Source organism: Uloborus diversus, chromosome 3, assembly GCF_026930045.1.
Source record: "Uloborus diversus isolate 005 chromosome 3, Udiv.v.3.1, whole genome shotgun sequence".
NCBI lineage: Eukaryota > Metazoa > Arthropoda > Arachnida > Araneae > Uloboridae > Uloborus > Uloborus diversus.
This window is the reverse complement of record NC_072733.1, coordinates 69,774,177-69,800,586: the sequence shown is the minus strand read 5'-3', so window position 1 is coordinate 69,800,586 and position 26,410 is coordinate 69,774,177. Positions and strand designations below refer to the sequence as shown.

The window sequence follows — 26,410 nt, the reverse complement described above, 5'->3', positions numbered from 1 at the left end:
AGTTTTTATCGATTTTTTAGGTTGAGCGAGCCAATTTAAAATGTACTATTTTATTAAAAATTTAATGAATTGTAGGCAGTTTTGGTTATTTTGGTAATTTACTCTTTTTTATTCAACAAGCATGTCACTCTCTGTGTGTTCCATCATAAACAGAAAACCGAGATGTTCTAAGTTCGTTTCAAGTAGTGTGTTGGTACTTTTTATTATGCTCTAATTAGGGTTACTAATTTTTAGGTTGCCTTGTTATTTCCTTTACATGCTACTCTTTCTTTATCACCTGAAGAATAAAGTGCATGCTATCACCCCACTTCAGGTTAGTAAAAATTTCTATTTTTATTGAGAAAATGATTTTTAAATAATTATGGCCATGATTGATACATAATTAAGTTTTAACAAGGGTTGAATTACCTTTGAGATCAGGACCGTTATCATGGGCTTTTGAGATTGTAAAAGTCCTCCCAGCCACAGCTCTTGTTTGTCAGAAATTAGGTATATTTAAAGTTTTGCATGTTGAAATATCAATACTTTTATGATAAAATGCTGAATCAAAGATTTTTTAAGTGAAACTTTTTATGCAAGGGCTTTGAAGTTATGATCCAATCTTTTTGTGTGACGAAAAGTGGTGGGGATAAGCAATGTCGGTTAGAAGGAAAGCAGTGGCTTGGTCAGGTATTGGAGAAAAGTGAGACATTACACTCTTCTCGCTTCCTTTTTCATTTTGTATGGTTGCATGTACTGCGTTCAGGCAGCACGGAGATCAATATGTACATTTGTCGTAAACAGATCATTTCTCTTCTTAAGAAGGAAGAAGATGATCATTATCAGTGGACACATGTATATAATTTTATGTAAAAATATGAATAAGAAACACAATCTGTTCAAAAGTATTTGATGAATAGTTAAAATGTTTCACGTCTATCGTGTGTCATTATGACACAACCTGTTTCTTGGAATCAAACTTTAGAAGAATTCTACTCTTCTAGATCAGCAGAAAAATAAAGTACATGAAGCTCTCACCCCACATTAAGTTCGTAAAAATTTCGATATTTGGTGGGAAAATGATTTTTAAATAATCCTATCTCAATTAATGTGGAGTTAAATTTTAATTAGTGTATAATTGCATTTTAAAATAAAGACTCATCGTGGGGTTTTGAGATTATCTGTAAAGATCAGGGTTCGAAAATATCCGATATTTTGATATACAGTCGAGTCCCGACTTACGCGAGGGATCCGTTCCAAGACACCTCGCGTAAGTCGAAATTTCGCGTTGTGGAAAAAGGTATGTGTAAAAACTTTTATTAACATAACCAATCATTTTAGACACGTGTAAACACAACCTTAAACAGTTAAAAACCTTTTCTTAACCATACCTTACTGTTTCTTACATAAAGAACTAAATTTGTATTTGTATTTAAAAAAAAGCCGTTTTATTCAACATAAAATACTGCTATGATGCACAAAAACAATGATCAATGGGAAAGAAAGACATAAAATTAACCAGTACTGTACGTATGGCATGTAGTAAGGAGAACAAATGCCCTATAGTTGTACTGTACAGTTGATTCAGTAATGATTTTTGTAACTTAAAAAAAGTGAAAATGATGATTTATGCTGCAATTATTCTAATATATTTTTAAATACAGTTGCTTCATTGGTTCTTTTATAAAGTTTCCATCTATGGCATTACCCCTCTTCCTGGTTTCTTTAATTTACAATAAAAAACAGCTTCCATTTTCATAATTTTTGCATTTTGCTTGGATACTATTACTCGGTGAACTTTTATGGATTTCCTTTTCTTGACCTTTAATTGTACGTATGGAAGATTCACTCATACCATCATACCTAATTGTTGTGCTACCCTTCGAAGCATTTTTTGGTTCAGCTTCAGCTTTTCAAGAAGCTTTACCTTTTCTTTAATTGTCAGAAACGTTCTCTTTTCTTTCTATTTTCACCAACTTTAGATAAAGCAGCGCTCCTAGGTGTCGTTATATTTCGTTAAATTTCGCATTTAGAATGAAAAAAAAAAATAATGGAAAATGAGAAGTAGTTATTTATATAAGCGATAAAAGACTAGTACAGTGTGGGTACTTCTGTTCTCAGTGATTCTAAAGGGATGAAGGTCCGTTCACGAAAAGAACTTACTCACCGCAGTTCCTTTCCGAAAATTTTCATGTTGCGGGCGAGGAATTCGCTCTAGCTCAAAAATTCTTTACTGTTGAAAAAATCGCGTTATAGCCATTTCGCGTAAGTCGGATTGCTTTGTAGCGGGAGTCGACTGTATATTGGATATTTTGATATTCATCCGATGTTTTCAACCAATGCAAAATAAAGTGTTTAGTAACTGCTTCCTTAAATCAGAGTTATTTATTTTCTTATATTATTATTATAATGCATCAACTTTAAAAGTAATTTTTCTTTCATTATTTATATTCATTTATTACATGTTCATTATTTTGCCTCACCCACTCAAAAAGTAATTCAATTGCATCCGAGTTCATTTCAACCACTCATAAAAATAAATATATAAATAAATAAATATTCAATTTATCAGAGCTTATCTTAATTTGTTGAAGTCTTTAGAAAATCAATACTTTTGTCAGGAAATAGAACATTGAAATAAAGGGGAATTCAAATGCTCTAAAACAGTGGTGGCTTTCAAAACTGACTCATGTGGCCAGCTGAAATATCAGGTATAGATAAATGAATTTACTAAAAAATGTGGCTTTATTTTAAAGAATTTAAATTCAAGCATCAGTATATTGCATTCTCTATATTTTTTCTTCACTTAAATTTATATATTAAAAACAAACAAAAACAGTTTATAATTAATTTCTTTCGTATGCACTCACATTTTTTCAATCACAATCACAAGTAAGCGCTTTGATGAGGTAGTAGCATTCACGTAAAAGTTTAAGACAGGAGTTCAATTTTTTTCCCCCGCAATCTTGACTAAAACCATCAAAAAAATTAATTCATAGTTTTCTGAAAAGTACTCCGGACTGCTGAAATAGCACTTTCTGGAATAAAATTTGTTCAATATAACTGTACCATGTGATTTCATTATAGGATTTGTAGGACCATAGGAGCTATTTGTTGATCAAAAAATAAAATAAAAATATTAATATTATTCAAATAATTGGAACCCGTACAACATGTCCCTTTGTCCAACGTGCCCCACCTCCCTCTACAATTTTGTTGTGAATATTCCTAAGTGAGGTGCAGAAAAAACAAGCAAGTTTTCTCACGTTTCCTAAAAAATTTAGAATCACGAACGTTCATTACTTATTTTAGTCATCATAAACTGATGATTTCTCTTCTTAAAGGCAAAGATGATGCACAGTAACAAATATGTACATAATTTTATATACATAATTAAATGAAAAACAATCTATGCTAGTCAAAAGAGACTGATGAATTATGTAAAATATTCCCCTGTAATATGTGTTTTTAAAACACACCCCGTTATTTGAAATTAAATTTTACAAAACACTTAATGCAAAGTAGTTGAAATACAGCTCTATTTCAATTAAAGTGTGTTTATTTATTTTCCAGTTATAATTTTATGAACTAGTTTAAAAAAACATTCCTGCCAATTTGTGTTCAGCTATATTGATGATTTAGCACATTTGAAGAGTTTTACTTCTGCTTTTAAATTTATTTACCCTTAATGTTTTTTTAAGTTTCTTCCAGATATTCTGCAACTTGAAGAAAGCTGAACTACTAGCTGAACTATAGCCCTGATGCAGATGTTCTAGAAAACTCATGATAGTATTGTACTGTTCGCTTAAAGAATTGTATAATAGGATGATCTCCAATATTTAGTTTACAAGGATGTCCAGAAATCATTTTCCAAGTTTTCTTAGCGTGACAGCTTTATCAAAACTAATGAAGTTGTTTAAAAAAAATAATGAACTTCCATACATAATATGCCATTCATGTTTGTTATGCTTCTTATTATGCTGATGACTTCAGGAAATTTGTTGCTAAAATGGTCTTTGGACTTTCCGCAATGACATGCAAACCAACAAAAATTCTGTGTTTAAATGCTAAATAGTGTAATTAAATGAAATTTTGATCTTCTTCATACAAACAGTGCTGTATTTCTGATTTGTCACGCTTATTATCATATTTATTATCATTCATTTGTATAATAATATTGAAATGTAAAGAGGTAAAACAAACAATAATTTTGCAACAGAAATTGAGAAATAGCTGGAATTCTGTTTTGAGTCTCTAAATTTAGAGTTTTGAATTTGTTTTGTAAAACAAATGCATTAAGGTTTATGCTTGTTTGTCATGTAAAAATATTGTTTTCAATTTAGATTTTTAATAAATTTTTCGGTATTCAATGCAAGGCTAAAAAATTCAGGTATACATAAAATTATGAAAGATATATTTAGGTTTGTTTATTTCAGCATTAAATGAACAGTTCATTGATGCTTATTCTCTTTGTGTAGTTATCCAGAAATCCCCCCCCCCCTCTCTCAAGAAGAGATTTTTCTCCCCACTTAAACTACAGGACAGGATTTGAATAACTGCAAATAACTCCAATTTTGGAAAGGATAGGTAGCAACTGTTATCTTAGTCCACTTCCGACTGTCAATGCACCTTCTCTGTTTCTGACTAAATTCTGGAAGCATTTTTCAGCATGTTGGAATATAGGTCATAGTCATCCATCCATGATACAGGGTAATGAATGGAATTGCAATCTATATGAAAAAATCTGAACAAAAATTCAATTTATTTCAATCAAGGTTTTTTTTTCCACAAACATTCACTTCACAAATAGTATAAAAGAAAATAAATTACAAGCATCAGTATATTTTGCCCTGTCTAATCGAAACTCCCTAATTGAGTAGATGGGAGTAAAGCCTATAACAAAATTTATTTTCTTTATTTTTCTATGCTTATAAACGACTGAAATTTTTTTATTAAACTTGTGTTTTGTCCATAGTTATTAGTTTTAGGAAATGATACTTTGGAGTAAATAATTTTGAAAAATTTGATAATAATAACCACATTTTGAACATGTGAATATCTTAAAGTTACGTTGCATTTCAGAAAACACAAAAATGTTAGAAATTCTATATTTGTAATAAAGTTTACAGATGTAACCACATCAAAAAATAAATTGAACATTAGAGACTTCTGTTGTAATCTTTATGTGGTAATGACCTGAACTGTTAGTATGGAATGAATGAGTTTTCTTCATGCTAAGTTGTATTTAAAATCTCTGTCAAAATTAAATGTAAACATTGCTTTTCCACAAACATTGAAAATAAGTACAAGTCCTCTACTGGTGCTGGGAATGATTTTTTCCTTTGTTTCATTAAGAAACTGTCTACTTTCTTTTCTTTATAATATTGTTTTGATTTGAAAATATTGTTCATAATGTAGGTAATAGATGCATGATGTGATGCAGAGAAATAAATAAATAACAATAGATACATTTGTTTCTTATTCCTATGAGTTGAAAATAAGTCATGTTTCAAATTACACCCCCTCAACTCCTCAATATATTTCTGAATATTTCTATCTACATCAAATTAAAGTAATAATTTTCAACTTTATTCAAATTAATATTTTAACCAAGAGTGCCTACTGAACCACTAAAATATTTAGAGGTTCTTGGTATTGTTTCTTTCTTTTTTTTGGGGGGGGGGGCTGTTACCTCGTTTTGACCATCTACCTATTTCTAGTATTGAACTTTCAAATTTTCCTTTGCATATTTTTCTTTCAAATTTTTAATTTAATGTTTAACTTAATCACATTTAAATCAGAAAATTGTACAGCATAAACTTAAACATTCAATTTTAATTAGCATTTTTTTTAATAGCAAGCCATTTTAATTAGTGATATTGTTTTTTAGATGGTTACAGGAAATATTTTTAGATTTAAAACTCTTTACAACGTTTGCCTTTCCGAAACAAAAACAAGCAATTTCTAATGTCCATTATCTGTCGTTCATTTATTTATTTTCATTTTCTTACCTTTTTTTATCTCTTTATTTATTTTGAATCAATTAAATTGTAACACATGGAGGTGAGAATTCACATGCTGCGAACCAAAAAAAAGAAATAAAAATTATTACAAAAAAAAAACTATCGGCAGATTTAAATGAATATATTTTTGCTGAAATTAAAAAATAATAAATTATTCCTTTGTTTTAACTGTAAAAGGCATGTGACAGCAAAGTTGCACTTTTTGAAGATTAGCCCATTAGTGACTGAAGTTTTTAATTAAACTAATGTTTTCTTTTTCGAATGAAAATGCTGAAAATTTTGTGTTTTAAATAAAGTTTATAGATACAGTAACACCAAAAAGTAAATTGAACAACAGAGATCTATGTTGTTTACAACAACAACAAGATTACAACAATAAGATCATGCTATTGATCTGAAAACTTGCATGAAATAAATGAGTTTTACTCATGCTAAATTGTTTTCAGTTTTTAGTTTTTGCTTTGTCATAAAAATTCAAAATAAGTACAAGTCCTTTTTTAGTGCTCTGAATTGTTTTAATTTTGTTTCATTTAAAAAAATGTCTACTATCTAACTACCTTTCATTCTAGTATTGTTTTGGTATAAAAATATTGTTGAAAATTTTAAATAATAGATAGTGTACTTTCAAGAAATAAATATAAAATAATGGAGACATCTGTTTCTTATGCATATAAGAATGTTGAAAAAATATGTCAAAATACACCCCCCCCCCCCCTCCTTAACTTCCCAATTTATTTCTGAATATTTCTATCTGCATCTAGTTTCAGATAAAAATGACCTCTGATTAATATAATTTCAGTTTTCAACTTTATACAAATTAATCTATTAACTAGGTGTGCCCACTAAACCATTAAAATATTCAGAGGTTCTTAATCTCTTTTTTTTATTTTTGGAGTGAGTTGGGGCGAGATAGGATCCCAGCAGCGTGGGGTGCCCCACGTCTTACGGGGTTCAACGGCCTCTGAAATTAAAGAAAAAAATTGAAAAAACCTAGCACTAAGACTTATTTAACGTTACAAATATACACTGATGGCCTCTGGGGAGGGGCTATACAGATTTTGTTGCAGGGAGGCCTAAAATGTATAGATCCTGGCCTGGATAGGATACCTTGTTTTAAGCTTCTACATATTTCTTTTATTACTCTTTCAAACTTTCCTTTGCATATACATGGGTGTAACACCCCTAACAGCACCCCCCGCCCCCCCCCCGTAAGTGGGCACCCTAGGCATATATTTCCTTTCGGAATTTTTAAGCTAATGCTAAACTTTGTTCCATTTAAATCAGAAAAGTGTATATTTTTCCTTTTATAGAAAAAAAATAAGTAATGCTTTTGATATCAATACAAGAAATATTTCTATGTTCAAAAATCTTTATAAAGCTTAATTTAATGTAGCAAAAACAAGCAATTTTTTATGTTCATTATTTGTTGTTTATTTATTTATTTTAATTTTCATAATCAGTTTTTATTCTTTCATTCATTTTGAATCAATTAAAATTATAATATAATTTTTCGTTGTCTCGGAATCTTTTGATTAATTTAAAATTGATCGTATTAAGAGAATAAGGTTTAAGGAAAAAAAATCTGCTCTTAATTTTGCTAACATAGGGCCATTTTGTCTTTTTTTAATGTTTGAATCAAAATCGAGCGTTTCATTGATTGACTGCATGCATTTTCGAATCCGCGTGCTTTTACATCCTTCAGAACCCGTTTCAGCCACTCTTCCCGCTCCCGCTTGTGACTATTTTTTGTAACGAAACTCGAAAGCGAACAAGGAGCCAATCTTGCAGCTCGGCGGCAACCCTATCTTCCCCCTGTAACCGGTTGCGTTTTCCGAGCGTAGCTATTGTCGCAACTCTGAAAACTACGTTTTCATATAGGGACTCTAGTGTAGCCATGAGATCAGAGGGGGATCAACCCAAGGTCAGAGGGGGATTGGGAGGTGCAGCCGAATTGTTTGATGCATGATCCCCAATCCCCCTTTTGGCGCAGAATGCCCACATATTCCCTACTAAGATGTGTTTAGTAAACTGCAAAGTAGAAGTTCAGAGGTTCGTAGTACATCAGTTTAAAATGTAAATTCAATACGTGTTTTAATTTTTAGTTGCATTAGGGAACTTATTTCTTTCTTGAGACAATTTAACTTTTTAAACAGCACTCTGTATTTCAAAGTATAATTAAGCGAGTTTGATCAGAAATTTCTGAAAACTCGCGTTTTTGTTTAAGGAAAATCGCACTATTGAAAAAATTCAAGTACAACTGAAACTTTTAAAGTTGAAGTGGCCCATTACACTCAAACTTAATTCGATCCAATCGAATAAGATTGTATCTACCAATAGCACAGTCAAAAATTTGCATTGCCTCATCCAGGTCAAATTTCTCACTACACTACTGGTAGATAGCATTCCATCGAATTGAACACAATCGAGATGAATGCGCCATTTAAAAAAAAAAGCAAGTTACATTTAAAAACTTTCGATCAACCTAATAATCAGATTTTCACAAAATTTTATTCCAGAAGTAATTTTTCCAAAAAATCATACTGAAATAACAATTTAGAAACAGTACCTAGTGAAATATTTGTCACTCGATTTTTCACCAAGTGGGCGTCCATTTATAACATCATTTCAGGGGCACATTCAACCTAACATAATTGATGATTCGATTCGAACGAATTCTATCAACCAAAAGTGAAGCCAGAAATTTCCTTTACTCCACCCATAAGAAAATGTCTCGCTACGTGACTGGTAGATAGAATTCGATCGAATCGAATATAATCGAGAAAAATATGCTTCTTAGTCGTTATTGAAAACTATATCGATTTGACTCAAAAAAAGAAAAAGTGTAAACGCTTCTTTTGGAACCTCTGTGTACACCAAAAACGGAGATGCACAACCAGACTCCACTCAGTCTACATACAAAATTTTAACTTATCACGGCATACAGTTTTTCAGTTATGTGAAATACATTAAAACCAGGGGTGAATTCGTGCCTGGTCTTACTGGAACGCCGTTACTTTTCAAGAAAAATAATTCCGCTTTCACACAAAACTGGCTAAAAATCGTTATTAAATCATTTATCATTAGCGTTTCTGGTACTGGGACATTTACGAAATCACCTCTGATACATACGTACTTACTGACGTCACGAGAAAACTCGTGATAATGAATTCAGTAATTATCAAAAATGGGCATTTTGATTGCCCGTACATATGCACTTGCAGACGGGTCGAAAACACTAAACATACATCTGAATTAAATGGAATCTTTTTACCTAATTCATATGAAATTGTTTTTTTTTTTTTATTTAATGCATTTACTCCTGTACTTTGCACAAGGAAGAAAAACTAAATTCTAACTAATTGGTAATTCCATCTTTGCAGTGAACTTTCACAGAAATGATTAGTTATTAAAGAATTTCATTGCATTTTAATGGTATAAAAGAATACTAATTTTTAATGGTCATTGATCATAAACCGAGCAGTAGACTACTCAGTAGCTAAATATAGTAGGAACGTAAACAAATTAGATTTATAGACAGTAATAAAAAAGTTTTTGTTCTTGAGGAATTTTTTTTTAAATTAATTTATGTAACCATTTGTTTTTGACACATTTTTGTTTATTTTTTACATTATTGATTGGCTTTGAAAACTTGCTCATGGAAATTTATATTTCAAATTTAGTTGGCATTTCTGTAGTAAATATGGTTTTGTACTACTTTTGACTTTGCTACTTTTTTTGGTCGTTTGTTATTTGGCTGTAAACTATTCCATTGGTTTTGAGATGCCATTAGATTTTAAATTTTCATACTAATAATGCAGATTAATAATCATATTCACTCAAAGCCTAAACCCATCATCAAGCCTGCAGTCTCAACAAAAATGAATTTAGTGAGTATTTTTTCTTTTTATAAGCTTCTTTTATACTTGGGTAGCACACATTCCGAGAGGATATTAGTGATCGGTAATTGTTCCGAAACATATCCTAAAAACTGTACTAAAACGTGTGCCACAAAATGTTTAGCGCAAGTGTTCAAAAACCATTCTCTTACACTATCCATGAAATGTCTAAAAAGTGCGATAAAAAGGATATACATGTTCCGAACAGTGTTTCTGGAAGTGTTCTATAAAAGGGGACAAGTGTACGTGTGCAAATAGTGTTCAAAAAGTGTTTGATTATTTGCAGTGTAGGAGATATATTGTAAATTATTTTCTAATAAAGTGAGAGGCAAAAATAAAAGACAATCATTAAAATGAAACTACTTTACTTCCATTCGATGCTGCAAACTTTGTCCAATTTTTTTTTTTTTTTTTTTTTTTTGCCGCACCCTGTATACTGCCGTGCTAAGCACAAACGTGGAATCTGCAGTTGAGCTCAAGTTTAGATAACTTGTTTTAAAGTTTGGCTCTTTCTTGTATTTGATTCAGATGTCTTTTTTTTTCAGAATTTTTCAAAAAAATAGTTCTTGATCAAATGACCCTAAAACATTAATACGAAACAAAGAACAACTTGGTTATAATAACTCAATTTTGTTCAAAAGTGCAGGTATGACTACTTTTACTACTGTGCTTAACACTGCTGTTTAGTTAACTGAAACTCCAGTATAAGTTTTGGCTCAGCTTTAGATACCATTACGCAGTTTTAGTTTGGGGTTTCTGTTGGAAAGAAAAAAAAAACAATTTAATTTTGATTTGGACTTAGACTGGATTAGAAAAAATCATAACTCAATTGCTTTCATTTTCAGACAGTAAAGTTACATTGCAAGGAAGGGAAATTATACTTATTTTTCTTTCAAACAATATCAATCATTTTGCAATAAGTTACCGCCCTAAGCCAGGGTTAAGGCAGAAATTCATAAAATACACCGCAAGCCAGGGGCGGCAAATAGAAGAGGCGAGAGGGGGTGGTCGCACCCCCAAATTTTTTGAGCAGAATGATAAAAAATGGGTAAATTCAACTTTTGTAAATCGTAAACCAATGATTATCAAAAATCTCTCTAATTTTCAATTATAGTTGATGAAACTCGACACATTTCCAGGCACAAGCAAATGTTTTCCGTTATTTCAAAGATCACTTATGTAGGGTGTTTTATGTAAAATGAATTTAAATTTTGTCATAAATTTTAATTCATTTTATAATAAGTTATCATGTTTTTAAACACTATTTTTGTTTGATATTAGACCCGTTTTATGACCACGTCCTGGTAACCAGTATATGTTTTGCTTTGTATTGTCCGTTTTTCACTAGTTGAGACTTGGCCACGCCCCCAACACGTGGTATCGGAAGACTCTATATGCGTCTTTTGGGGATGAGGCTTCAGACCAACACTGAGAAAGGTTGCAATTGGCCATCGTTATCGCGCTGTAAGAAGACGAGTGTTCTATAATTTTCTAAGAAATTACCTCCCACCTTCTTTCCCGAAAAAAAGGTGTGATACTAAGACAATTGTTCGACTTAAAAGTATTTTAAGATTTGCAGTGTATTTCTATACGTTTTGGGTTAATTTATCATTGATTTTGCGAAGGAAATCCTAAACTTTCTGTCTTTTACGCTAAGTAAACATTTTCTGAAAACACGGTGAACAGTTGCAGGTGAAATTGGAAGGAAAATTTTTCCTTCTATTCTGCTGAAACTTTCACAGCTCTCAAAAGTGGGTTTTTCATAGGTATTCTAATTATAAACCTCTAATCGCATATTGTTAACTTTGCTGGTCAACCATTTCTCACCTTATTTTCGATCCGATTTTCTTCTTTAAAGCGTTTATTAAATATTACACAGTGCTTAAGGATAAATGAACTACTTTTGCAATATTTCGAACTGTTTTACTTCGAATATAATGAAGAATTAATGCGTTTTCGAATTGTGTTTGTTGTTACTTTGCGAATACGAGTCATTTTTAAAATAATACGTAGATTTGTAAAGGGAACAAGCAAAAATTAACGCCAAAAGATTTTTTAACTATCACCGCATTGAAAAAATAACAAAAAAAGAAAGAAAGAAAACGACAGACGATAACTTTAATTTCAAATTTTTCTGAAAATATTTCTCTGTCACCTCATTTTTGGCCCATTTCAAACAGTCAATATTTTGTTTAAAAAAAAATGTTGAATTGATGTAATCATGTAGAGACAGTATGAAAAAGTATTGAACTACTATTTCGATTCCTAGGCACTTCATTTTTAACCATACACATTTAAAGCCTACGAGCAATTTTGGAAGCCTCAGTAGGTAAGTTGCACTCTGTGTGACACATTTCAATACTTTAGTACTATTTTTTTTTCCAATATGGCTTTTATTCTTCAGAAATGAAAAAAGGAACAAAACAAAAATTAAAGCTTTTCACATCCCAATATGGTTATCTACAGAATAATTGAACAAGTGCCTGAAACAACGTTTTATGTTACTGTTTTAACCTATTTATTTTTGTAAATACGAAAAAATATACATGCTTTTTTTATTCAAGTTTTTTTGATTACTCTAAAAGTAATTCAGTGCTTCCAGTACTTTTACGGAATAGCGTTACGTGTGGGGATCATAAAATAGGCAAAAGTTTGTTGCCCGTATTCTAATACAGATCCGAACAAGGACGGACACAAGGGAGGGGCGATGGGGCGACCGCCCCTTCCTTGAGTCGAGATGCAGAACTCTTCCACGGCATGTCTTTGATACTGAAGTTGAAAATTGTTTTAGTCTATCTTCAATAGTTTGACGAAGCTCTTGCTGTCTGGAAAATGAAAGTGTAGCACATTATCTTATTCTTAACACATTACAGAGATCTTAACTTTGTATAGGAAGAATTTCAAAGTTCCAAAAACTCAATTTTAGAAGATTTTAGATGATATTAAATAGGGTTATAGGGTTCAAGGGCTCTTCTCAGGAAAGTTTGGAAAACTGAAGTCTCCCCCCCCCCCCCCAAAAAAAAAGAGGAACTTTAATGGGACACCTTTGATGGCGTTAAGGTAAGGGATGGGGTTTGGTACACTCCTCCGCAATTTTGTAGAAAAGGAAGTCCCTCCCCTTCCCAAAATAACTGAAATGAGACGATCTTTCATGGTGTTTGGAATGGGGGGCGGAGGTTTGCGAATTTATAAAAGGGTAAGGGTGTGAAATCAATCGCCCCCTCCTTGAATAGTTTCTGGATCCGTCCTTGGCTCTGAATATAAAATGCGTTATTTTTATCAAGAAACGTTGCTATAGTCAACCTATTCAGTTATTCAACATATCCCACACTGGCAAGGAAACTGACTCAACCACAAGAAAAAAAACAGCAATGGAGAAAATTAAGGTTTGACGCAATAGTTATTTTAAGTGATTTAGTCTCAAACATTACAATATGCGCAGTCAACTTATTATGTGATGTTTATTAATTAGTTTTTGAAGTATAGATACATAATGCATACTTTAAGCTCGAAAAATATTCTTCCAAATTATGAAATTTTAATGATGTGTCATTATTGATGAAATCGTTTCTACGCCCCCCCCCCCCCCCCCCGCACCATTTAGGTGAGCTAACTTTGCGGTTTTTGTGTCGAGAAAAAGCACTAAATTTAGATTTTAAATCAATAGCCGGTACGGTTTTCCCAGATTTTGAATTGTGTCACTTTCCTTGCCGGAGGGGGGGGGGGGGCGGTCTTTTCCCTTAAAACAATTGTTACTGCGATTTTGGTGACTTAGAGCAAACCTAAGGAGTCGTTCACAAATGATGTCACGCTTGAAAGGGGTAGGGAGAGAGGGTTCGGGGTTCATGAACTTCGGACAGTTAGTCTCAAGGGGGAAGGAGGGGATTATAAGAAATATGACTTCACATATTTTGGTCCAAATAAAAGCGTTCGTTATAGCAATATGTTCATCGAACATTGCGTGAGATGTAACGAGGGGAGAGGCTAAGGTGAAGTGTAACGTCCTTTATGGACAATCCGTGTTTACGTTAGGCTACTGTGTACTGAAGTGTTATAACTAACTTCGTTTCTGCACCCCCCCCCCCCGCCATGAAAATACTCGCCCTGGGGGTAGTCGTCATCTCTTAAGCCGGCCCAACCGATGAACCTATAATTTTAAAACAGTATTCAAACCAAAGACACTTTTTATAACGCATCGCAAATTATTACATATTTCTAAACATTAATATTCATGCAATACTTAGAGAAATAGCCTTGATTTTAATAGTCAATTGTTTTAAATATTTCGGATTGATTTTTTATTGTTTTCTCATTTACTTTTATTTCTCACATGTAAATCCTTTCTGGAACAATTGCCCAGTCCTCGCCTTTAGTTCAACCAAGTTTTTTTTTTTTGGGGGGGGGGGGGGGGGAGGGGGGGGGCAACTTTTGTTCGAATAATGTTTTCATCATTTTTCAAAAATAACTGCTACTGTGGATCTACTGACTGTATATCCGCTCTATATGATCTGAAATTTTGTACAATCCATACAGATGCATCAAAAAGACCCAACCCATAAGAGCTACTGAGTCACCCCCCCCCCCCCCCCTCAAGAAAAGGGAGAGGGAGATGGAGAGATATTAAGTCTTCAAAACGAACGCAACCCTTAAGCATTTCAATGCCACAGTCTGTGTGGCAATGAAGTTTTCCTGTCCCCTCCCCCTTTTTTTTCATCAGCGCACTTGCAATTTCGAATATAGGACGTTAGTGTTTAAAAGGATATCGTTCAAAATTCAGAAAGCCTATCCTTAATAGAAATATTTCATTCGGAAAACAAAATACCTTACTTTTTTTGTAAATACAATATTTTTGTTCTGAAATTTTCAGTTTAAAAAGTATAGATTCCCCGTAGACGACAATTACGCGAAGCTAGAAACGAAAGGAAAGAACACAAAGACATTTTTACAAATTTAAATGCCCGCCAAATTTAGGGTTGTCTCAATTGAAAGCGGTAGCGATCACCCCCGCTCTAAACTTAGCTTTGCTTTCGGGAAGGCGTTCCGAAGTCTCTTCTCCTCATGAACGCACAATACCATAATGAGGAAACTCATATTTAAAAAACTCGACCCCCCAAAAGAAGTGATGAAATGCCGCCCCAGGCGCCAGCCTTAGACTTGGCTTAGGGCGGTAACTTACTGCAAAATACCTAGCTTTGCCTTCAATCTTTGAGTTGAACAGCACCATTGCTGCGGTCATTTGTCTGGTGTGCTAATTCTACATTGGCTACCAATTTGGTAGTCCAGTTTTTTCTTGGCTCCTTCAAGAGGTTTTCTGTCTCCAGCTCCTTACTTCCTATTCCGGGCTGATGAGTGCTAAAAAGCTCGAACTCGCAGCCCTCGGATGGTATGACTGAGCTGGCGATGTATTTTACGAATACTATCAATCACGTTTGAAAGTCAAAAATTACAATTATTATTTCAAGTTTCAAAGGCAATCTAAAACAGAAAATGTAATTGTTATGACGAGACACATCTTACGCAATATTATTGAACAACGACTTATTTCTGGTGTTTGACCTAGAAAGCTCTCAGTTACAAAACAAAAAGTTTTTTTTTTCCTAATTAAACTTACCTTCATGCGTATTTCTGTCAATCAGAAAAAGAGGATGTGGGGATTGCATATATTTTTCAATGCTTCACACTTTATATGTTCCAAGAAACAGAGCTATTAAGAAACCATAGTTTTATTTATAAAAACGTCAATTTTTCCAGAAAAAAACCCGGTAAAAAACGTTTTTTTTTTCCACCCCTTCAAAATTTCCGGAAATTTTACATCTCTATTTAGGACTAAATTATATGTACATCAAATGGTTAGAAAAAAATATTCGAATCTTTTAAGTCAAAAATGTGAAAGTTCCTCTTTGTTTGGAAAGCATTATTGGAAAAAAAAGGAAAAAGAAAAGAAAGTGAAAGAAAAAACAAAAGAACATCTTCTTTCCAAAACTTTATTTTTAACATTGATTTCTCAACGAATGTGCATCATATACAGACATTTTGCAAACAAATAACATTTATAAATAATGACATTGAAATGAATGCCTATCCTCATAAGTGAATTTTACTCTAAAACAATAGGAAACGAATCCCATAAACAAACCAGATACAAATCATAATGGTTCCAGTGTTTCACATTTTTCATTTTTGATTTATTTTGTTCTAAAAATTTTTTGAACAAAATGCTTTCTATGTTGTCATTCCATGTTATGATGTGAATTCAATGAGCTTTACAAATGAATACGGGACAGGAACATAATGCAGTATAAATACACCTCGTGCACACCTCTAAATTTTATGAAGTCGTGTTTTGTCCATAATCAAATGCTGAAAATGGAGAAGCATCTGGCCATCTTTTGTGAATCTACCTATTTCATTAGAGTGCCGTAAATGGAAAAATGAACATCGATTCTCGCTAAGCATAAATAAGTGAATGCACAATTTAATAGTCAACAAGCTGGTGGGCATATAAAGTTCTGAATCCCGTTCAAAGGAAAAGAAGAAAGGAAACTATAATGCATATTCAGCAATCAGTAACCCAAAATTGAATAGCATCTAGTCTATAACCTTCGACTAGCCATTTTGCCCATCACCAAGGCTAATCCAGAGATGTTGTCGATGATAAAGAAGAGGAAAGGTTTGTCTTGGATGTTCATGTGAATCGTTTCTTGGCCACTGGGTGGAGCGGGTTGCTGCTGATTCATTCCGTTGCCATTCTTTACATTGACGTTTATCTTGTGGATCAGGTTGGTGATGTGAAGCCAGCGGAAATCACTCATCCCAAGAAGTTCTGCAAAGCCAGGCGTGAAAAGATCGACTAGCCCACTTCGGAAGAGAGCCTGTGTTAGATTCTTTGGGCTATCTTCAACCGAAATATGTGGCATCTAGAAAAAAATAAATTAGGTTTAACTCGTGCAACATCCTGCTAAACATTAATTTTCATTGTTATTTGCAGGTCATCAATACCATTGATGCCATTGTGTGAGATAAAGGCGCGTTTTAAAGGAGGACAAATACAGGAAGAAGGAGATTCAGGCGAAGGTGTTTTTCATTATAGGAGAAGCAATGTAAAAGGGACATTTTTAAGTTTAGAGCAAAACGCGTTTAAAGATAAGGTCATAGGTAGGTGTTCATTGAGTATGTTTTTCTAAATCATGCTGTATAACAGCACCACAACCAGGACTACTTGTACTATCTCTTGTCCCAAGTCAAGTCAAAGGAGAGGTTCACCTACCATTTGTACTGGTTATGTCCAAATTTTTAATTTTTGGCTATTACATCTCTTTGCTGCTCACTGCCTCATATGTTTATTATGACTTCATTGAAGTCAGTGCTGTAGTTGGTAAAAAACATTCGGGGAAACTCATCTTGGTGTTTGGGAGTACACAAAAAAAAAAAAAAAAGAGAGAAGTTTGTTCGAAACCAATTTATCCTACATTTACATTATATTTTACAATCAAAAATTAAGTATTTCGGGGAGCAGTGTTTCGTCCCGCCCCCCCCCCCCCCTCCAACCCACATGCAATTACTAAAGCTAGTATTGACTGAACTGACTGTATTGACTGAAGTGCGATTTGACGTTATTTCGAAAAAAAAGGTGTTAAAACAGAAAATTTCGATCTATTTCAAGGAAGGAAAAAGTTAATTTATCGAGGAACGTAAAACTAAAATAATTCAATGCATGAAAATGAACATTTTTTTTTTTCATGTATCGTGTTTTGTTCTGCTTTTGAATATTTCTCCTTCTTAATGTATTTGTGTTGTTTTTTCAATATGATTTCTTTTTTAGCTAGATTAACTAACTGTTTCGCTTGCTTTCTTTGAGAGAGAGAGAGAGAGAGAGAGAAGGCAAAACATGTTAACACAATTGTTTTGCAAATTTATGATTAACTCCGCTAGTATTCGAGATATCTGTAGCAAGGAAATAGTTAAACTCTACTAAATTTACATTTTTCACGATCCTATCTTAGCCGCCGAAGGCACGTTCGATTCAAGATGGTTCTCCTTTTTGCGTAAGTAATTCACTTTTTCTGCTGTTCACTTTTTTTAGCTAAGATTTCAGTCTTTGGTGAATTTTAAACAATATTGGCGATGGTATAAAAATACCTTTTACCAATATCTATGCCTCGTACGTTTATTCATATCTATCTATCTCAGTAATTATCTATCTCTCTCCATACATATCACACTTTTTACGAGTGAAAATTTTCGAATTTTTTAAAAATATTTTTGCATTGATAGATATGTTGCACAACTCAAAGCAATCTTTATTTATTTCAAGCCCTTAACTGACATTTTGGAGAAAATGTCATTGTTATAGCTTCTTAATAGAAAGATTAAAATTGCGTTTTGTTATTTACAATAATGCATTTGCACAAAAATCAGTTCTGACCTAAATTAGATAAAAAGTGCAAAAAAAAAAAAAAAAAAAAACCTCACATAAATCATTAAGAGTCATTTTTTTTGAAAGCCGGACAAAGTTAATGCGGGCCTGATAGTTGACACCTTCAATTTTCCTGAAACTTTTAGGATATTTTATAGTATTGTGATAAGAAATAGTGAAGATTCTTTCCTCTCTAATTTGACTCGTTTGCCTCCGAGTAGAGGTCAAAGTTCAAGATCGTGAGAAAAAAGAGCTAAATATATGATTGCTTTGATTCAAAAGCAATGAGCGAGCCAAGCCAATTCTTTTAAATAAGGATACTACTTGATACTAGGTACATGCTAACATAACTATTTTGGTGGCTCACTCATGGCTTTGAGGGCAAAGGTCAATTGAAACTGCTACTTTTTTTACTTTTTTTTTGCCTTGTTTAGGCCTGGATATCTGCTAAAGCTTGAGTAATCCTTGGAAATAAGTACATGAAGAACTACTCACCACAGTATAGTTTTAAGAAAAATATAAAATAGCTTTCGTTTCTCTTGGCTTAAGTAGTTAAACGGACTCAAAAACGATGATTTTTTTAAAATGCCCAAGTTTAGAGGTCAATAACTTTGATCGCGATGAGTCATCAACTTTGGGACACAGCTGTAGTTATAGTCCGAGTGGTGTAGTTTAAGGTTCAGGTTAGAAATCCATGACAACTAATCAACTTTTTTAATCACACTGTCTCAAAGTTCATAATTCGAAAAAAAATAATTGCAATTTTAGGTCAATTATTCCAAAACGCATGAGTCAATAACTTTGAGTAAGACCTATAATTATGCTCAACGTGGTGTAGGTTTAGACTCATGTCAGAAAACCATGAGATCTAATCATCTTACTTGTTTAAACGGTCTCAAAAATGATGATTTCAGTATAAAAGAGCGTTTTTTTCACGAGTTTATATGCGTGCTATTCAAAATCTTATGAGCTCAAACTCGCATAAATGTTAGAATCAATCAACAGCCAAATGTACTTTAAGCTCCCAAAATTTTATGCTTCCAGTTTTATAAAATTTTCTGTAACCTTGACCACAACATGGCAATTTTTCTCACAAAGCTGATCAGCCATTTTGGAGCACTATATTTTAGAGATCCTAGATACTCAGGATTCGGATCTCGGAAGCTGAAAATTTGCATAGGTTAGTTTCAAAGACATCTCTACACCTCTATAAAAGTTCATCCCATTCGGGGATGATCGAGCAGAGACAATTTGAGAAATTTAGATCAGTTGACGTGGAATACGTGGCTGACCCTGATATAACATTGACAATTCACATGCATCTTTTGTTATTTTTGACTTTATAATGGTCATAAATCAATGCTATATTTTAGGAAGAGGATTGCAATTGGGTAATAGATTGATTTCATAATTACAGTAGAATTTGCATATACACTACTTAGTAATAAACTTTTTTAAATAAACAAATATATTAAATAAGGCTCAAAAGTAAAAATATAAATATATCGACAAAAAAAAAAGTAAAGGAAAAAAAAACCAGATTTGCTAGCCAATAACAAAAGATGCAGGTGAAATGTGCATTATGATTATATCAGAATGATTCCATGTCAACTGACCTGATTTTTCAAACTGTCCCCGCTCGATCATCCCCGAATGGGATGAAATTTTTTATAGGGGCGTAGAGATGTCTTTGAAACTAACCTGATGTTAATTTTTAGCTTCCGAGATCCGAATTCTGAGGATCTAGGATCTCCAAAATACAGTGCTCCAAAATGGTGGATTGTGAGAAGAATTGCGATGTTGTGGTCAAGGTTACAGAAAATTTTATACTCTGGAAGCATGAAAGTTTGGGAGCTTAAAGTACATTTGGCTTTTGATTCGTTCTACTATTTATGCGAGTTTGAGCTCATAAGATTTTTAGTAGCACTTATATAAACTCGTGAAAAAACGCTCTTTTATGCTGAAATCATCATTTTTGAGACCATTTAATAAAGTAATTACAGCTCTTGCTCAAAGTTATTGACTCGGACGTTTTAGAGCAACTGACCCAAAACTGATTATTTTTGTTTCAAATTATCAACTTTGAGACCGCGTAATTAAAAAAGTTGATTTTCCGGGCCATGGGTTTCTAACCTGGACCTTAAACTACATCACTCGGACTATAACTACAGCGGTGTCCCAAAGTTGTTGACCCGTCAGGATCAAAGTTATTGACCTCTAAACTTGGGCATTTTAAAAAAAAATCATCGACTTTGAGACCGTTTAACTACTAAAACCAAGAGACACGAAAGCTATTTTATACTTTTTTAGTACTATACTGTGGTGAGTAGTTAATCATATACTTATGTCCGAGGGTTACTCACGGCTTTAGTTGATATCCAGGTCCAAAAAAGGCAAAAAAATTAAAAAAAGTAGCAGTTACAATTGCCCTTTTCCCTCAAAGCCATGAGTGAGCCACCAAAATAATTATGCTAGCATGTACCTAGTATCATGCAGTATCCACATTTAAAAGAATTGGCTTGGTTCACTCATTGCTCTCGAAGCAAAGCAATCATATATTTAGCTCGTTTTTTTTTCCCCAAGACCTTAATTTTTTGACCCCTACTCAAGGACAAACAAATCAGTTTTTTAGAAAAAGAAACTTAACTTTTTCTTATCATAGTACCACTAACACATCCTGAAAGTTTTACGAAATTTGAAGACATCAAATATCAAAAGTGTCCATCTTTAAAAAAAAATGACTCTTAGATAACGTTATTTCCACTTTGTCAAAAATCTGGCTCCGAGATCCACACCGTTGGCAAGAGCCACATCTGTATATCAAATTTCATGTCTCTAGAGTTAAACGCTTTTCCGCGAAGCGCGCCACACACACAAACATCTTAAAAATATCTGCCTAGAAATGTCTACAGCTTTGTTATTATATTGGTAGCATGCATTTTGTTATGTTACAGATTCATAAATACTATATTAGTAGTATGAATCGAAAAATTTTGAGTAAAAAATAAGATTTTTTTTTCCGCCAGAATTCTAGGAGCATTTGCGTTGATCTTACTTTATGCGTGAAAACTTTTTAATAACTATCAGGATCTGTACTCTCTATATCTTGAGAAAATTAAAAACGCCATGCTATTTTTTTCACGAAATATTTATCGGGGTTAATTAAAAATAAAGATTAAAAATAAAGATTCTTAAGGCCTAAATTATATACCAGTTGCTCGTTTATGTAAATGCGTAAAAGTGAGATGATCACTTCTTTTCATCCTTATATAGAGAAATAATAATACATTGTGCAAAATTCTTGAAAAATTACAGCAGTTTTTTTTTTTTTTTTTTGTATCTTTTAGTATTTCAGTTTTCGTAAATAAAACTCAAGAAAGTTATATTTGCTCAATTACGAGAAACTTTATGTCACATGAACTTTTACTTTGAATCCTGCGATGAGTATTTAATGTCATAATCATACGAGGGTCGATCAAACGTAAGATTCCCATCAATTTTACAAATATACAGCATTGTCTATTGTCATTGAAGTTTACATCGTTAGAAAGGGGAAAAAAAATGTCTCTATTTTTATATATAATCGCCATCTTTTTCTGTGCATTATTGTCGACGATGCCATAACTTCTGTATCGAGTGTCACAGAAGTGCACCGCCAACCCGTTGAGAAAGCATTTCACTCCTTTTTTTGACTTCGCCGTCGCTCCGGAAACGTTGGCTATCAAAATGTTCCTCAAACTTAGGAAACAAGTGGTAATCACTAGACTCAAGTTTCGGATTGCAATCAAGAACGTAGTGATTTGTTAACTGTCATGTCCCACTTTGGCGGTGGAATTCTGTGACACTCGATACAGAAGTTAAAGCATCGTCGACACAGTAAAAGATGACGATTATGTATAAAATAGAGAAACGTTTTTCTTTCCAACGATGTAAATTTCATTGAGAATAGACAGTGCTGTATATTTGTAAAATTGATGGGAACCTTACTTTTGAATCGACCCTCGTATATAAATTGGAAAGTATACTAATCTAATAAGCATTTGCATATAAGTGACTTTTTGTGACAAAAAAATCTATGCATCAATAAATTGAGGAAAATGTTCTTGTGTAAATGCTCAACCAATTGCAGTGCGTAAACAGTTTACAATAGCCTAACTTTTCTCTTAATGGTTAAAGAAGAATCATGCTTTGTAACCGTCATATCTTCATCTTAAGATTATAAAAAGAATATAGTGCATGCGAAATTATGTCACTAAAAGCAGTTATTTTTGTTTCAGGGTTTATAAAAGGTATGCTGTATAGCAAATAATTATGAACAGTTTAGAATATAATCGATAGTACTAAACTGTAAGCACAAAGACAATTTATCAAAAATGGGCCTGGCTTCTTCAAGCCTGCTTTTACGACGATCGCGTTTTATGACAAGCTAATCTACATATTTTAAGTCCTCATTTACAAGGATTGCATTTTATTACAAGATAATCTAAGAGATTGAAGATAATGTTATGATGTAATTCTAATAATTTCACTGAAACTCCTTTTAAAGTCCCTTTCGTTTCAGTGTTAGTTGCACAAACACCATGACAGAATGAAACACGAAGCTACTGCAAAAAAATAATAGTTTAAAAAACTAAAAAAACACGCTTTAGCAGTAAAATGAACTAAAAAGTTAAAAATAATCTTTGCATGACAAGTGTATAAAGTAATTGACCAAACACTTACTTTTACTGTAATAAAAAAAAGCGTGGGGAACTTCTTATCAGTTGTCATAAATTTCTCCCACTTGTTATCCATGCAAAAATGTAAATAGGCAGCCCCCACGCTTTTTTTTCTTATTACAGTAAAATTAAGTGTTTGGGCAATTACTTTATATACTTGTTATCCAAAGATTATTTTTAACTTTTTAGTTCATTTCGCTACTAAAGCGTGTTTTTTAGTTTTTTAAACTATTATTTTATTTTTTACTTTTTAGTTCATTTTGCTACAAAAGGGTGTTTTTTAAGTTTTTTGAACTATTATTTTACTTATAATGGAATGTATCTTATTATTTGCATCAGACATTTTGAATGCTTTCTGGTAAATTCATGTGCAAACATTGATCCAAAACTCCGCATTCACAAACTCCGCAGCTCTGATTTATACGTTTTAAGTAATTCTAATAAGCCACTGGCTATTTGTCCAAAGGAAAGTTGGACCCACAAACATAACTCGCAAACATACAAGTTAAGCTAATAAAAGCGTGTTAATTAGAATAAACTAATAACTTATCGTTAATAAATTAATTTGATTATAGAATATTGCATTATCATCGAGTCTGAGTTTGTCATTTCAAGTTTTAAAAGATAGTAATAAGCCACTAGTTCTTATTACTCACAAACATACAAATGAAGCTAATAAAAGCGTGTTAAAAAAGGGACTACGTATGAAGTATGAACCATGCTGTGTAACAGAAAAAAAATCATTACTTCAGGGTATGAGCAAAAGCATTATAATATTAAGTACGAGAGATTATTTGAGCTATTCAGTGGCGGATACAGCCGGCGGGCAACCGGGCATTTGCCCGGTGGGCCGGTCATGCTTCGGGCCGATCAACTAACAGCAAAGTCTTTCGGGCCTGTCTACTAACAGCAAAATGTAAATTTTGCGCGCATGTGTTTAGAATAACGCACATTCGCACAACACACTCTCAGCTCCTCTTTACGCATGGGCTAAAGTTTGCGGGTGGAGGGAGGAAGGGCCGTCACCAAGGGGGCAAGGGATTTCTGAAATGGGGCTACCCAGGGCCTGATTACCACACAGGCTGACTTTGCCCAGGCCTGAGACCCCATGTTCCTAAGGGGCCCCAAATTTTTCAAAGAATTGTGCATAGCTTTTCAACGATATGAAAAATACAAGTATTTTTAAAAAAATTAAAAATTATGACTTATTAATTGGAAAAAAAAACTTCTTTAAAGGGGAATTTTTAATCATTCTGCCAGTAACAAATTTCCTTGGTCACGATTATGAGGGGGCCCAAAGGATTCATAAATGCACATATGTCATTTATACATAGTTGTGTGATTAGACAAAGAGGCCTCCAAAAGTGCATTCGTGCTTTAAAAATGTAAATCAAACACTGCATAGTCTTCAGGGGGCCTCCAAATTAATGTGGGCCTAGAGCCTCACTTTTAGTTAGTCGGGCCCTGGGGCTGCCAATATATTTTTAGTGAAGTAATTAAAAAAAAAAAAAAAAAAAAAAAAACAGGGAAACCTTAGCGGTCGCAAAATGTTAAAATACTTTTGGTTTCTTTGACGCTTTTATTTATAAATGACAATTCACAACTGCTCTAAAATGCAACTTACAACAAGGGCCGACGTGAGGTCATGTCAGCTTAGTTGGAGAATAGGGGTCCGGCTCGGAATTGAACTCGTGCAGAAGGTAAAATATCCTAACGGTGAAAGGTGTAGAAAGGGGCCTGTGAAAAAAATTGACCTATGTCATTTTTTTCCCCTTTTGTTCTCGGCGACCTTGTTTATAACAATTGGAATAAAAGTGACAAAATATTTTTTTCCGTAAAATTATTTTTAAAAATGCAATTTTAAAATACCATTGAGGAGCATGAAAGACTACATTATTAAGATTATCAAATCAAAGGCCAAAGGTCGCTGAAATGTGAGTTTCAAACATTTTTTGACGAAACATGAAGTATTCTGCACGCTGTACAAACTCACGGTTTCGGGCTCCTCAGTTTAAAAAGAAAATAAGTTGATAAAAACCAATGTCGAAAGAATTCCGGTGCTCCCCAGAACCTCCCCCCCTCCTCATATCATCGAAGATCGTGTAAATTTAAATTTTTGGGTTTCAATTTTGAATAACTTCATAAGAGAACAGCTGAATCCACTCCCGTCATAACATGGAATTCCAGTTTCAAAAATTTTCTGGAGGAAAGCACTCGAACCTCTCCCATTTTTTTAACATTCCCAAAGATGTTCTAAAACTGTGTTTTTAAATTAACAGTATCAAAAATTTTCTGGGAAAGTGCCCCGTCCCCTATTTTCTCTCGACATCATTAATGAAGAACGTTTTAAATCTCGTTTTTAGTGCTTCAATTTCGAAAACTTTCCGGGGTGAGCCTCCTGAAAACTCCATTTCCTAACATCACTGAAGCTCAGCAGAAATTTCGTTTTTGGAACTTAACTTTCGAGTAATTGCCCTAGTCTTAACCAAAAAAGGCTCATAGCATATACTCGAAGATAATTCAAAATTCTGTTCTTGGATTCCCACTTCCGAAAAACTGCAGCAGGAGAAACCAAGAACCTACGTTCCCCTAACATCACCAAATATTGTCAAAAATTGAGTTTTAAAGAATACAATTTCAAAAAAATTTCCGGGGGAGAGACCCCCCGGACATTCCTATTTCAGACTCAATGTTAATCTTTCCATTAAGTTTATATTGCTAATACCTTAATGACTCCCAGAAGCCAGAAAGCTAAGTCCACTCTCTCTTTGTATTGATACATGCGGTTGAAAAAAAAATTAAGGGGCTGCCAAACTCGCACCCGACCCCTCCAACCAGGTTTTTGACCTCGTATCGAGTCTGAGTATGGCAGTATCAAAAAGGAACTGTTTATGACAGGGCCCAGTAATGTATGTTTGTGTCGAAGGACCCATCACAAACATAAGGACATACAAGGAAGAGGACATACTAGCCAAGCAGTGTTATCATTACAGAAATATTCAATCAAGTTACGGGCATTATAAAAATACTTAAATGGACAATTACAATCACAATTTTCCTCCAAAATCAGGTTTAGCTAATACTGTATCAATTTGTTCACGATTAAAGCGCAGGAAGTGTTCCTATCTGTTAATTTTTTTTTAAATAAAAGATGTTTAGTTGTTAACAATAATTTCTTCATATTTAAGTGATATCCCAATAGTTAGGTAAAAATAAATATCTATAAGAGATATGGGTCGCAACATCTCCGATTTTTTCAACCAATCCGCCACTGGAGCTATAATTTGATGAATCACTTATTTACGTCAACTTTCATGAGAATTAATCTGTGTATTTCAAGAGATTAAAGAGAATTATGATAAAAATCCTTTGGACAAT

At 33.3% G+C, this 26,410-nt stretch overlaps 1 protein-coding gene across 1 annotated transcript in view; it reads right to left on the bottom strand.

Annotated features, from left to right (window-relative positions):
• Positions 1-16,491: 16,491 nt before the first annotated feature.
• LOC129219280 (intracellular coagulation inhibitor 1-like) overlaps positions 16,492-26,410 on the bottom strand; it is a 56,558-nt gene continuing 46,639 nt past the window's right edge. Inside the window, exon 4 of the mRNA XM_054853614.1 lies at positions 16,492-16,815. Within this exon, the coding sequence (XP_054709589.1) occupies positions 16,492-16,815 (324 nt within the window). The remainder of the gene's footprint in view (positions 16,816-26,410) is intronic.